The following is a 15,541-nucleotide window of genomic DNA, read 5'->3' as shown; positions in this document are numbered from 1 at the left end:
TGCGTATTCCACAAATTGGCGATCCATTTTTCGTTCGTATACTTGACGAGGAAAAGAAAATCAGCTCGATCCACGAATCGAATGTTTTTCGCAATTGCGTTTTTTGCACCCGCTTGCAATTATCCGTCGAGTGACAAAAGAAGACTTGAAATCCTCATTGTACGTGTTTGTGAGTGAAGAGGATTGTTGAGTAAATCTTTGCGATTGATAAGATTGTAGAGAGACATATAGAAATGAACTCGAAGGGTTACAAGAAAATTAGGCTGATGTTGTAGAAAATATGAGTCTGTCGGTGAAAGAATTCATGGCGAAAAAGGTTAATTAGTTCCTGCAAGTTGAAAGATATGATCGAAGCTTGGTTTTTATCCATCGAACGAGAGAGTAGACTTGCAATATTTATCGTTCGTGTTTGAGATCAAACACAACTAATCAGTCAACCTTCGCAATTGATAAATTTATGAGGAGCAAAAGAAAGTTGAAAAAATAAAAATTTCGTCGAATGCTGAAGAAGCCCTGAGTCTGTCGTTAGAGGAATCCATGGGGAAAGACTAATTGGTTCTCGTAGGTTAGAAAATATGATGGATGCTTCGCTTTTAATGTCTCATCATCCCCTTTACGTTAGGCATCATTAATCTTCCAGCGTGCCTGGCCAATCGAAAACAAAGCTACGATTGTTGGGCAAGTGCCACTGTGGAAAAGGAGAGCGAAGCTAATTTCACTTTTTCTTCTTTCTTTCCTTGCATTCGCCTCACCTTATCTTATCTCGATATTCCAATTGCTCGTTCATTGTGTACGGTCCCTCCGTAAAGTCGTTTGAAATACACCCAGCTGTGTAGACTCTCTGCAAATATCTGAAATGTTGTAAAATTTGCATCATATACCATTTAGGTCAGACTTGTTACCGTAAAGAATAATAAAGAACCAAATTAAATGCTATTGTTAAAAAAATAATCTTTAAATAATTAAAGCTGCAAGAATAATTATCCTCGCATTTTAAAACAAAAATTTTCTTTATATATATATAGACACTATATATAGTGCACTGTGTAAATTTCTAATAAACAGATAACAATTTTTGCTTTGAGTTACAATAATTAGATAAAATGGAAGGGATTGTACGGATGAATGGGCAGGTGAGTATTCGATGTGATCCTTACCATAAATCGGAAAGTGAGAGTCAAATCGGAAACACGTTTAGCGCGTCGAGCATCGATGGCGTGGCAGTGGCGATATTTTCGATGTATATGCGGAACGTGGTAGGACGGTTGAGTGGAGTGTTTGAGAAACGAGAGGGAGGAGGATGGTGGACTGATGGAGGAAGTGGAGTGAAGGTGTGTGTGTGTGTGTGTGTGTGTGTATGAAAGTGGTGGAGAGCGAGATGTAGAGGGAGAGGATGAGGAAAGGAAAATTGAAAGAGGACAAGAGTCGAAGGTAATATTCTCTACTAGTCTAAGAGGGGGGGGGGGGGGGATAATAAATATTTAAATAGGTAAATCCATAAAAAGAGAGAATAAGAGGAGGTAACGGGAAAAGGAAGGAACGATAGAGAAATGAGAGAGCCAGAGCGAGAGGGAGAGAAAGAGGGCCGTTTGGTGGCGGCCGACTTCTCTTTCGTCGAGGATCGCGAAGATCGCGAGACACGGCTCGACCCGCTCGACACGAGCCGCAGTAGCGGCGGGCGCGCGCTAGTGTCGGCATCGGTGATTCGGTGCTGCTCGTGCCCGGTTCCAATCTCTCGAACAACAAAATCACGCACGGGCCACACAAGCCCACATCGGGCTACCAGCGAACGCTTCCCAAGCGCCGTCATGAACTCCTCCGCTTTCGTTGGGTAAGCCGTCCCCTTTACTACCCATTTCCAACCCTTAAAACATTTTTCTATCCCCTCTCCCAGACCCCCACCCCACCCTTTCTACGCTGATCAACTTTACCACGTTTTTTTAACCTTCCTATACTATACCTTGGCGTTAATTTTCTGTCTTCTTCCGACGTAAGAAGTTTGATAAATGTTTGTAGATATTTTTAACCATTTACCATGCAGTTGCTAAATTTTGTATCAATCGTTGTTCATTGATTGGTAACAAAAAGTTACTTTGGCAAGTTTAATCTGAATATTCTTCGATTTTAACTAACGCGATTTTTTGTGGAGTTAGAGTTCTCCTGGATGACGATGATGGGTTTTATAATGAGCGATTTCTGTCAGCGAGCAATCGACCTTGTTTGAAATTTTCAACAATTCACTCGTAACTTTCCATAGAGAATTGCTAGAGTGCAATTTCATGGATTTACGTCGGAAATTGTTGGCACTTGGACCGACGAAGTTTTACGAAGTGTTTGGAAATTTCTCGAGGACGGGGTTAACGAGCAGCAAAAATTATCTTCTCTATCGAAAATCCTCCCACCTGGGTGTAAGATTTCCTATACGAGATTGTCCCGTGGCCAGGAATAGCCGTCTCGGATCTTATTAAGTCTTTCGGACAATTTGGCTTTTCTCGCGCTGTTTTACGTTCGAGCAATATTATTTTGGTATGCGTGACTAATGGCCTCGAAATTTAATGGGTCTTTCGCTGCACGGGGTTCTAAAGTGTCTTTCGGAGTGATTGGAAAGGTGAGAGATAGAAAAAAGGGAGGGGAGGAGAGAAAGCGAAATAGAGAAAGGGCGAGGAGATGCTTGTACAGGGTCCAACAGATAAAATCACTAAAATCATCCATACTATAAACACGAAACTCTCTTTAACTCTCTAACTATAAGAGATATCAATTTTTTCAATAAGAGACCTTTTCGAAGCGTCTCTCCATTTGCAGTCGGAAAGGTCCTATAGCAAAATTTTCCATCTCCTCTAGTTTCACAGTTAAACAGCATTTAACGTCCATAACATAGGCTACTTCATCTAATGTGACCCTGTATACTTGCTGCAGAGCCAAATAAAATTAACTTTATTTACAATTTTGACAAATAAAAATAGAGAAAAAGAATAAAAGATGCAAAAGGGTGAAAATAAAAGAAGAAAAATCTCGACTAAATTTCAGTCGGGCTTTTTTCCAGATCCATGCCTGAGTCGTGACGCGGAGATGCTCCTTCATAGCCGCGATTCGAACGCTACATGGGCCTTGCCACGGTTCCAAGAACACGCGTCACGACCTATATTCCGCCACCGCGTCAAAATCAAGAACAGTGCGTCGTTCATTCGCGCAATCTCCCTCAGTATCGAAACGCCGGAAAATTTGTCTCCGATTTTCCGCAAAATGCTCTTCTTTGATGAGAAAAAGGGAAAACAATTTTCTCTCAACTTCGATATTCGAAATTATTGTGCTGGATCGGATCCATTTCACGCCGTAGAGTTCAATGGGTATATGCTAAATGGCAAACCGGGTGATACACGCCCACGGAGGTTTTCCTCCTCGCGGTCTTGCACTCCTCGTACCCCCCGAACTTTCCTAACAATTCTATTCTCGTGTACCTCGCACGTCGCGCCATCGCCTTTCTTCGGACCTACTAAAACTCCACCACGCGGACGCTCCATCATCGATGAGCTTTCTGGCCCTTCGTTAAATGTTTACCAATCAATTTCTTATTTTCTTTGCTTATATAAACAGACATGAACCATTGTTTTTGCTGATTAAAATGAATATTTAACTTTATTAATATTTTATATTGTTATTACAATTACATTTGATTTCTTTGTATAGAATCTCTTTTTCAATCAATTCAATTTTAATTGAGAAAATGGTTTAATTTATTCCAAGAATTTTTTTTCATTGAAAATCAGGTGGAGTTTATTTTTCAAGGGACACACGTGGAAATTAATAGTGTTTTAACGAATTGCAAATATTATTATTGTTTGGTCTGAAGAAAAAAGTAGAGAAATATTTGTATTCAAATTATTACTCCTTCGTAGAGTCTAAATGCCATAATGGAATTTTAGTGTTTCTTTGGAGAACGGTCGAGGACTACAACGATTTTGCTGGTTCTCCAAGAGCCGTGTGGGCGTCGAGGTTTTTATTTTTTTTTTTATTTCTCGTATATGTATGGCTCTCCTCGACCGTGCTTAGGCGTTTCATCTTGTTCTCGATAACCCCCCCCCCCCCCTGTGTATGTGGACTCTGATTCTCGGGCCCACAAATTCCTGGCGTCCATCAAAACACAAGTCGTCCGCAAATAAATTGTGCAAAGAGCGCGTGATGCAATTTTCGCTTTGCTTTACGCGAAAAAAGGTCATCCATTAAGGGATCCGAGAGAAGCTAATATTACTTCCAGCTGACATAAGCTTGGCCCACCGTCAGCTCTCCTTCTCTCTCGAATCTAACCTAACCGCTCTGTTTTATGACCCTCTACTCTCGTTATTTCTCTCAATTTTTCGCTTCAACGCTATTACTTCCAGCCAACAAAAGCTTAGCCCACACACAGTCAGATTTTCATCTCTATCCGATGTAACTTGAAATCTTATCATTTTATCATTTTTTATCCTTGTTATTTCTCCCAAATGTTGTATGGAAATTTCTATAGTTTCATTGCATAGAGATTATACGTTGTTTCTCCTTTTGTCTAGAATCCAACTTGATGCCATATTATTTTATAATTTTGTATTCTCATTATTTCTAAAATCTTTGCATAAAAATTTATTGTCTAATTAAAGAAAGATTTTCTAATAGTCGTGAGATTTGATTAATTTTGATGTATCGATTGAGATATCTATGCGCGATGGTGCAAAAAAAGTGTGAGAAAAGTTTAATGACAGACGAATTTCGTGATGTGAATGACCGTTCGATCAAAGGTGTAGGAAAATTATTCATTGCCACGTGCCGTCATCGGTTCGTCGCGAGGCGAGTGTATTTTTGTCGTATACATCCAGAGAGTGAAACAGAGAAAGAGAGAGTTGACTTCTCTGCTTGATCCCAAACGGTTAAAGGTCCTTGTCTCTCGGAGGCTTGACAAAAAAATCACCAATCTCTGCATGCGCATTAAGCTTGCAATACCTTTCTAGCATGTGTCTTGAAAATTCATCAAAAATGTAATTTCCCAAATTTCTAGCAAACACTATTGAATCATTTGTTCATTTTTTACTCTCGTTAAATTATTATAATTCAAGCATTGTTCGTGCTAGATAATTACCAGAAATTTTCCAACGGAGGAAAAAAAGCAAAAATAGCGAATAGAGAGATTCGAGAAAATTCCAAGAGGAACTCGGGTTATATTTGGTGATTGCTAAGAGTCTCTTGCTCTTTGGGGCCAAATTTCACGAGGATTTTTCGCAGACTTCACCCCTCGCGCGAGGAGACAGTTCAGTTTGGCTGAGAATTCGCGTGGAAGCCGTAGGAAAAATCACGAGGGCAAAATCCTAAAAATAAAATAATCGGAAGCATTTTATCCGGCGGCCTAACGCGCAGGTCAGCCCATGCTAAAATTAACTCTGCTTCGCGTATCTACCTAAATACATTTCTATGCTATAGCCTGTTGGCTGGGTTCCGAGTCCCGCGGCATCGTGTATTCGATTCGCCATGACCGAACTTTTCCACGAAAGCTCAGCTTTCGATCAACTCACGATCGCTGGTATATACCCTGTTTTCTCCAAAAATTTAATTATCTCTATTTACAAAAATGGTAATAGTATTGTTCAGCAGATCCTTTATTTTCTATTTCGTTATAAATACGATCGTTTTCAAGATTTCAGCGTTAAATTGTTATTAAAACAAATATATTAAATTTGAATATTTTCATGTTATTATATAGGTGAGCCGATCCAATGTCTTCCAATCGTTAAACACGATAATTTCCCAGCTGTCTATGCTAAATCGCTATTAAGACAGATACGTCAAATGTGGATAATTTTCTATTTGGCACAGAGTCCAAGAGTAGCGTTTTAATGGTTCGAGCAAACTAGGCTGCCGGTGGATGGATGTCTCTTTTAATAAACGCGTGTCGTACTTGATATCCGAATATTTATAGGTTGCTGGGAGATTTCTAGATGGCACGGTACCTTTTTTAAAGGGGTCAGTAACCCTGCTAGGGAAGATCCGTACTCTTATTGCCACACGACGGTGTACAGTTGTGACCGGGGTAAAAATAGAGAATCGTCGATATAAATCAGGGTCAAACGTCATTTATCCATCCTTCTGTGGTCCAGCTGCTTTATTTCTATTAGTCGTTTTAAAAACGATTCGTTTTTTCATATATGTATATCAGAGTCCAGGACTGTGAAATTTTCACCGATTGCCTCATATTTATTTGCAACTTTTCGCGTTCTAAAAGTAACGTCGTGGCTGCTCCAACTCGATATCCTTATCACCTATGAATTCGAATAGTAACGATTCGATTACTTATGCAGACGACAATTCCTTCACCGTTTGCCAATTAACGTTTCGTCAGCCATCTATATCGTTGATGGTAATCTTGGCCCACTTACCTTGAAAGGAATATCCGATGGATAAGAATGTCCCTTCCTGGGGATAATGCAAAATTTGCATTATCGATGATTAATGCAAAAATTATTCGCTGGCAGAAATATTGTATTCGCCACGTTCTCCAATTTCTTGGAAAATTCCAGTTTGCATAAGAAATTTTATTCCAACGATATTTTCTGTAAATAAAAATGTCTAACTGGTATAGTATTTTTAATTATTGAACCTGACTTGTATTAAAATCTTTTGAAGAAAAGCTGGGACATTTTTTTCGATTTTACATGATTTTTTTAAAAAGGCATCATCGAGCAAGTATCAAGAGTTAACCTACATTTGCGAGATCACAGAGTTATCTGGCGATGAGTCGAGTTTCAAGGCTCGCATAATAGTCCATTTAAGGAAGTTTTGCTTAATCCAGCACTGCAAGGTCGTACCACTATACGCGATTCCAAATTCATCTTACTGGCGAACCATCGAGATGAAAATCCTGCATGCATCAAAATTTTCCACAGCGATTTCAATGCTTGAGAAAAATATCCAGATTTTCATTCAATTCACTTAATTTCATATTTTTTGCAAACAATCATATGGCACTCCATTTAAGGAAGTTGTGCTTAATCCAGCATGTCAAGGTCATCTCAGTAAAATTACAAATTCGTCCCACCGACGAATCACTGAGATAAAAACTCCTACAGTAATAACAATTTTCCATAATCATTTTAATACTTAAGAAAAATTCAGATTTTTATTTGTCTCGCTCGATGTGATAATTTTGTATAAAAATAATCTACTCTATTTCTTTGCTTTTACGTTAATAATGGACAAATGATTATTTCGATGCTCCACGGTTAAACGTGACGAAGTTGGCAGTGTTTTAGGCACGTGCGTATTTTCACAGACTGTATATTTCACGTTTTATAATCGTGGAAAGAGCCGTCATTGGAGATTTTGTAATTTTGAAAATGCGCCTTACAATCATGATTTCTCGTTGCTTACACCAGCGATATATTTAGATCTGCTCAATGAACAATAAACCGCGAATGCTCGTTTGATAAATCAGATTTGCCAAGGAGGAGAGTCTCGTAAAATCTTTGAAAAGCACGATGCGACGAATAAATTTCATTGATAAAACCGCTGTGAATCGTTGAACTATTTTTCTTTCGTCTTAAGTATCGAAAATTCGTGCAGGTAAATCGTTAGGTGAGCCAGTTTGGGTGGTAAGGTGCGAGTAAGTTTCTCCTGTCTGCGTCCGTGTGTATTTCCAAGTAAGTGTATGGAAGCTCGGGATGACTCACACTTGGAAGAGTCGCGTTCCGCAGATAAGACAGGAATGCTTCGACGAGATCGCGAGGTGGGTGGGTCGAGCCATGCTTATTTCCGTGATTCCCAGAATCCTTTGCATACGAACGACCCAATCGCCCAATTCTCAATTCAATAGAATCGATATTCCTCTTCAACTATAATAAAAAATAGTTTGCATCGATAAATCCTAAAAATGCCAAAATTAATTAACCGTTTTCTTTTCCAGGAATGGCGATACCCCTGCGACAGGTATGCATGTCTATATCTATTACAGCTTTTATCAGTAAAAACGATAATAGTAAAATATTTCATCCAACATTTCGCGTTATAAAAACTGTGCAAGCGTTACGTAGAAATTCTACAATTTTATAAATGATTTTAGGATTCTGTCCAGCGCCACCCCCACCACCGCCACCTCCTGCACCTGGTCAAATGCCAGGTATGAGGATCAACACTGCACAGGTAAGAAATTGTCTCAGTTGAAATTGAGATTTCAGTGAGAAAGCACTATTGATGGCTAAATGGTTTATTATTCTTGAATGTTAATAAAAATTAGCTGAATCCTTATTCGAGAGATTGAAAAGATATTCTTAGGGGAAGGTTAAAAGCGTAGAGTATATTTGGTGAATGGAAAGTTGAGAAAAAAATATGTCGCAGACTCCATCAGTGCAGAGGCAGCAGGCAGGTAGCGGCGATGGTTACGAGCCTCCAGCAGCAATACAGAACGCGATGTTGACGAAGGACAAAAAACCATTCACGTATACACCAGGAATGGGTGGAAAACTGGACCTTTCGCAGATTAGAAGCCCAAGAATGGCACGGAGGGTGGCTAAGAATGCCAACGACGAAGGGATCGAGGGCCCTCCGAAATCAGCAATGGAGGCCAAATCGCCCAATCAAACTACACCGCCGAGTTTGTTTGTGCAGCCTCAAGTTGCTGTTCCTGTTTTCCCTACAAACGTGCCACCGCCAGCTCCCCCCACCAGAGCACAGCCTCCAGCCCCGGTCAGTCGTATACCACCCCCTCCAATCGTAAACAGAGCACCAGCAACAGCAGGCAATTATTAATTATTTATTATATATTCAGCAATTATTTTAGTCATCCTTCCAGCAATTGAAAATTCTCGAATCATTTTATTCGCAGAGAGGCCTCAGGAGCCAGTGAAGAACGTGACGAAGGTTGAAACGAAATTGACGCCATTAATGGTGAACGCGGCTAGACCAGCAACACCCGAGAGTCCTGGCACGCCGCCACAAGTGACCTTGGCGAAAGCTCCTACGCCGTGGCTGCAGAATAAGAAGCCTCAGGGTGAGCTTCCGGAGTGGGCGAAGAGGGCACCTGGAAATAAATCACCCAGTTCACCGGATAACAATGGTTCAGCAACGGCGAGTATCCAAGTTCAACCTGTTCAGAAATCTCCACCGTGGCAGCAACAGCAACCTCAATTTCAGCAATCACCGCAAACCTACCAGCAATCGCCACAGCCTTATCAGTCTCAACCGATTTACCAGCAATCTCCTCAACCTTATCAGCCTCAGCCATCTTATCAGCCACCCCAGCAACAACTTAATCAAAAACGTCAGCAACAGCAGGAACGAGTTATACCTATTCGAGTTGGTGAAATTTTTCTTTTAGTCAAAATTGCTGAAAGATTTTTTACGAGTTCCTATTTTAATACGTTAATATATCTTCCACGTACAGATCGAAGATAGACCATCGGTATTTAGCGTTAAGAACGAAGCTGGTCATCATCAATTCAAAAACTCCCCTAGTACCCACCATCAGCAACGATGGGGTCAGCAATCCGGTCAAGGTCCAGTACAGGCTCAGCCTCAACTCGTAAATCCATCGTCTCCTCACATACAGCAATCTGGTGGTGGTTACATTATTCCTGTCCAGGTCGAAGGTCAAGAAAAAAGATCAGGACCAGCAACGGTTCAAGTTGCTAATTCAAACATCAGGAACAACATTGCTGATCGCTCACCCAGAGTGTTAGTGAACGCCACTCGTCGAATATAAATTTTTCACTGAATTACATCATTCGATGTACTATATATGCTTTTTAGAATTACGCAACCAGTGACGCAACAGGAACCAGGACCGTTACAGTCGCGCTCCTTCCGGGTTCTCCAGAAAATAACTGATACTGATCCACAGAACGACGTGGACGGCGAGCAGCTACGAAAATTACAGCTCACCGAGGAAGACAGAAGTCTCATGAACAAGTTTAAGGAACAAGTCGACGGTGACACGTATCTTCACCAAGAGGAGGATCCTAGATACCGGGGTGCAGCGATACCTTCCAGGGCTTTTCGTTATTTGCAGAACATGACTGATTCCGGAGAAATAACGGCAAACGCAGGTAAAAATCTAGTCTCTTCATTTCAATTTCTATTTAACTATAAAAGGAACATGTAAATAATTTTTGTTTACTATTATTTATCAAATTCTTTCGATCATTACAAATTATTAACTTTGCATTAAACGAGATTAATATTTGTAGGACCACGAGCACCAAACGCCGTTAATAAGAGGCAAAACAGGAACTCGAAATCATTTGGTAAGTTTGAATTGTATAATTGGTAGGATGCATAGAGGATTCGTAATTAATTTGTATTATTGGGAAACTCTGTATAGAGGAGACACAGGCAAATTTGCCACCGAGCGAGCAACAGGCACCCGAGCCAAGGAAATACGTGGGTGGTTCGATTCCATCGAGATCATTCAGAATATTGCAAGCAATGACAGCACCGGAATCCATCGGTAAGTCTCGCAAATCTATCGACCTTGAAAACCTTACATTATGTCTCAATTAAAAACACACGTTTAAGAAACACGCAAATCGTTCATGAATTAATCACAAAAGCTTCTTCACCTCTGTACATTAATGTTCAGTGACGAGCGTCTCACAATGTTCTAATGAATAATTTATTCGAGTTGTAATACCATAGCGTCGCTGATAAATGCTACAATCCTGTGTTCACAGGAATAACGAAAATTCCTTTCATGAGTCAATAAATTTGATGATAATGATCGATTGGTAAAAGCAAAATTACATCCGAGAGAGAAAATTGAGACTGGCGAGTGAATGGGATTGCACAGAGGATAAATAGAGATCGAGTGTGTAAGAGTGTGTGGGCGTGAATAAGAGAGAGAAAGACAGTGTGAGAGGGATAAAGATAGCGAGAGGAGGAGGTGAAAGAAGATGAAGCCTGAAGGAAATGAATGTTATTATTCAGCTTAAAAAAAAAGATGAGAAAAGAGAAATAATCTCGAGCACAGTGTGAGTCACAAATACGAATCTCGATTCTTGAAAATTGAAACGTGACTGCTACGCGAGCGGACTGTAGTTGACTCACTTGGCTATTTTCATGTCCAATCTTTTCCCGCGTATTTGTATATTTCACGTATTATATACTCATAATGCATAATTCATGTCCAAATGAAATAGCCTGATACTACCTTAAGCCTAGGAATTAATACGAGAGTACATACTGCAAGCTATAAGAATGAATTGAACACTTAACGAGAGAATGTTGCATGTTATATTAATAATATCACGTGTTTACTATCGCTGGGATTTACAATAATTACAAGTGGGCAGTTGCATGTATTATTATGCTATATATATATATATATATATGTATATAGAAAGGGGTAGTACTGTAACGAAGCCTTTCTAGTTGTATTTTATTATAGTTTATTTGAAATCCATATTAAAGAATTCCAACCATCACAAATGAGGCTTTTCGTCTAGCTAACGTTTATATTTTACTCTTTCTCGTTGAATTTTCCTTAATCCCGTGATTATTGCCATACTTGAGATTCTTCTAGCCGAAGACTCTCTCAATGTCTTTGTTGCCTCGAGCGAAATTTTCGCTGATTTCCTTTGAACACAGGATTAAACATTTTTTTCTTACTCCTAATCAATTCGATTATTTTGCTTATCCCGCGGTAGTCCATTCCCCCGTAATATCGACTTTATCTCACACGACTCGCAGAAGCTGCCGAACGTTAAACATTTTTGCCAGAATGAACAGTGAAAGAGGTTATGCAGCAAAGAAAAATGTTATTTTTACGATTATCATTTCTTCCGTGCCTGTGTGTGATAACTTTTGATACTCTTGTTGCTATAGATAATTTTATATTCGAGACAAAGTGATGCATTTTACGGTTATCGATCGATGCAGTGTGACATCGATGAAAATAAATCCTGGTTAGGTCTTTGAGGAAAATTTTGGAGATTGATTCGGAGGGTGAGGAGTGCGGCACTGGAATGTTTAACGTGGTCCTTCTGGCGATAGAGCGCGGGAAACAGAACAGAAGAGTGGAGAACAGAAAACGCAAATGACAACTTTACACTGACTATAGTAGCAGTCGAGCCTTGTCTGAATGCAATGTGCTGTTTGTTATAGCCACGCAAGAAAATCGTCAAGCAGATTTCACCTGTCAAACCGAGAGTAGCTTACCGGGCAATCAGCAAGGTGTATTTTTCCCTCCCTGCCCCACCCCCTTTCGAGCACCCGATGGCTCCTGGTGGAGCTGCTATCCGGTTCAATACGCTGCACAGTCAGATAATTGTCCCGCGAGTTTAACTTACGATCCCTACGCTTATTTCCGTTACGATAACCTCAACTCTACTTATTACCCCTTCTACAATACTCCGGGCTACGCTCATTACGAGCAAAACTACCCCATTGACAAAGAAAGCCCGAATAGCCGTGCACCAATTAGCGGAGAGTCTTCGTACAAGACTAGTCAAGTCTATTGCAATGATAATCCCGATCAGCACGGTCAGCTTTATAACCAGCAACAGAGTCAGCAATACTCATTTGATATTGAAAATCCAAATTCTTATTACAACGAGCAAAGCTCTTTGTGCCAGGATAACTTAAGCTTCCATAATCATTCCGAATCGACAGATTTTCACCAGCAACAACCTAGCAACGAAATTTCTAGCAATAGCCGAAAGGACGTTGCTGACTTATCGTTCAATGTTTTCCAACCAGTAACGCTTTGGGAGAGGACCAGCAACGTTTCAGCAACAACCAGCAACGACCTCGAGTCCAGCACGATTGCTTTTAATATCACAGACGAGGAGAGCGAGTTTCCAAATACTACGAGCAAACTTAATAAAATCAGCAATCGACCGGGTTCTCATTGTCTTAAAAATCCCATAGCAATGGCGTCAGTTCCTAATTATACTTACATCGATACCAGCGATTCCAATGATTCCAACGATACCGACAACGAGTACACTAGATCGACCAATCCTACGGATAGCATTGGTAACTGTACTAGCAGCAATAACAATTTCAGCAATCGTTTCTCCAGCAATTCCAGCGACAGCGACGACTCGGATTCCTATCTCGCGTATTCGACAGGACTGAATCCTCAGAGAATAGAGAATAACGAGGATAAAGACGACGGTGCAATATCTAATTACGTTCCAGAGATTATTGTGGATACCGAGCGCGTGGAGGGTGTTGCTGAAATCGCTGGTGGTCCATTTAGCGAAGAGTTGTATCTGGAAGTACCTGGAAGCGACGGTAACTGCGTTTCTCATCGGCTCAGCGTTATTTACGAGGATTCCGAGAGAACTGATAACGAGAGTCCTCATCAGTCTGCCAAGGACGATGCCGAGAATTCAGCAACGGTTAGTGTTAGCTTGCCATTAAGGTTCAAATTTTCCGTTTCAGAAAACAACGAGGATATCACCACAGTGATTGTTGGTGATAGCACTGTTAAGCCTGAGAAAACCGATGCCAATTACTCGTCAGGCACTAGGATACACGAAGAGGGAAGCAATTGTACCGATACTGGCATCGATTGTACCCTTGACAGAAGTTCGTTGCTGGTCCCCGAGGACGAGGTCAAGCACGACAGTCCCGTTAACGAATCCAGCGAGAGCGTTAGTCTTGCATTCCACGAAGATGAAAGTTCCACGTCCAAAGACGAGGATACCGTGGTGGATTTTATCGTCAAAAGACAAAATAATAAGAGGGTTCTCGTGGAGACCGGAAACGAGGAGAACGACGATGACACGCCACGAGTTAGTTTCACCTTGAGAAAGGACCCCAGCAGGGTGAGAAGTATTAACGTAGAAGAGAACGTAGAAACGGAATTCACCATTAGAATGAGAATAACGAATTACGCTAAAAAGCAAAGAGCAAAGAACGAAGATGAGGATCGAGTTGATATTAATGACCTTGAGTCCAATGATAACACCGAGGACTCAAGAAATGCTCTCGACAGATTTAGCATAGAGGACACGAGCAACACTTTAGATTCGAAACCACAGGAAAATTTTGTAGCACCGGAAGTAGTGGTGTCCGAGTGTGGTTGGGGCGATTTGGACCAATCGAATGAGACTCTCAAGGACGAACTATACGATCAACACAAAAAAACAATTGACGAACAAAGCATAGAACGATACGAGAACAAAATTGAAAATAACGCATCGAGTGAGAGTAACGAGGAACCGGAAATGAGTAACCAAAGCCAGGAGAGTTTGGATCCAACGAGAAGCAAGAAACATTTGCTGAGCGTGCAGAATTCTCGAGAAGAAACCGATGACGAGGACAGCGGAGTCACATCAGATATGAGCAGAATTATATCAGAAGTTGACACGGATTCCGAGTGCACGTCGACTCGCAAGATGAGTAGATACAAACGTACCCAGACCCACTCGAGGCTCTTCCGGTTATTGTGCGACGACACCGCCTTACCCGGTGACTCGAACGACGCTGATGCAAAGTGCAGAAGGGAATTGCTCAGTCTGCCGTTGCAATCGAGTTCAAATTACGACGAAAATTACTGTTCGAATTACTCCAGTGGTTTGACCTCTCCGGAATACTCTCCGGTGTGCGAGCAGTCCTGGCGGAAAATGCCAGAGACCGAGATTACTCCTTCGAGCACTTTGACCTTGAAGAGTACAAGCGTCCCAGGTCGAGTGGCAAACGTTTTGGACGGGGAGTTGGAGCGTTCGGTACCAGAGGAAGACGCTTATTTTCAGACGTGGAAGAGTCCTAACGTTCAGCAGGATCAGCAGGAACCGGAAGTGGTGCCGTCGATGGCCCACAGAATCCTCGAGAGCAAGATGCCTTACTGGGCTTACAAGGTGAACGTGCTCTGTCCTCGTATCAAGAGTACCAAGAGCGTACCCCAGGCACTGAGGAGTCAGGATATGGTCGGGTCGAATGCTCCCTCGCAGGTCCTATCCATCTCCGTAACGTCCCGTGCCAAAAATTACCGCTGCTGATGGCCCGGAGCAGTTCGAGCCCTCCTAGTGGCCTCCGACCGCGACTTCCGGTCCACGGACGAGCCTCGTTTAGATTCGCAAGACTGGGCCACGATGCCCGGGGCTACAGACCACGTGATTTTTTTTTCTATCGGTACATATCGCTTCCATTATAATACTTAGATTTTTCATACATTTTTTTCTTTTATTGTTTTTTTTTCTTATTCTCCTTCTTCTTCACTGTCACTTTGGTTTTTCTTTTTTCTTTTCATCTATTCTACTGCGACCAGCCCCTTAGGTAACTCATCACCTGGACTCTGCACACCCACGACGTTGATGCGCCGATCCATATTGTCGTCCAGGCGTCTGTTTCTCTTTCACTCTCTTTCTCTCTCTGCTCCTTTCCTCCTTTCCCATCCTCACCCTGTATAATCTATTTTCAGTACGCTTATATAGGGTTAAAACAGGTCCAGCAGTGCTTTTTATCTTTTTACAATTTCTAGTTTACTGTTTATTTTTTTTATGTTTGTTTTTTTATTGTCACTTGCTGTTTGAGGATGAAGTTTTTAGTAGATTATCGAATATTTCATCCCACTGCA

The 15,541-nt window shown here is 41.2% G+C and overlaps 1 protein-coding gene across 1 annotated transcript; it reads left to right on the top strand.

The window, feature by feature from the left end:
* The first annotated feature begins 1,619 nt into the window (after positions 1-1,619).
* On the top strand, positions 1,620-15,080 carry LOC136780366 (uncharacterized). Its single transcript, XM_066738677.1, has 10 exons — positions 1,620-1,831; positions 7,928-7,950; positions 8,084-8,163; positions 8,359-8,755; positions 8,840-9,315; positions 9,404-9,693; positions 9,769-10,064; positions 10,206-10,262; positions 10,340-10,465; positions 12,118-15,080. Exons 1-10 carry the CDS (start codon positions 1,809-1,811, stop codon positions 14,961-14,963), a joined length of 4,614 nt encoding a protein of 1,537 aa, XP_066594774.1. The 5' UTR covers positions 1,620-1,808; the 3' UTR covers positions 14,964-15,080.
* Positions 15,081-15,541: the final 461 nt, after the last annotated feature.

Source organism: Prorops nasuta, unplaced genomic scaffold (genome assembly GCF_024137725.1).
Source record: "Prorops nasuta isolate Cenicafe-Biocafe unplaced genomic scaffold, Cenicafe_Pnas_1.2 PNAS00002, whole genome shotgun sequence".
NCBI classification, from domain to species: Eukaryota; Metazoa; Arthropoda; class Insecta; order Hymenoptera; family Bethylidae; genus Prorops; species Prorops nasuta.
This window is presented reverse-complemented; position numbering and strand designations above follow the sequence as displayed.

Excerpts from the sequence above, each read along its gene's own strand:
- LOC136780366 (XM_066738677.1), top strand. The coding sequence starts at position 1,809 with ATGAACTCCTCCGCTTTCGTTGG. Across the intron at positions 9,316-9,403 it reads AACGAGTTATACCTATTCGA|ATCGAAGATAGACCATCGGT; the intron begins GTTGGTGAAATT and ends TTCCACGTACAG. Across the intron at positions 10,065-10,205 it reads AGAAATAACGGCAAACGCAG|GACCACGAGCACCAAACGCC; the intron begins GTAAAAATCTAG and ends TAATATTTGTAG.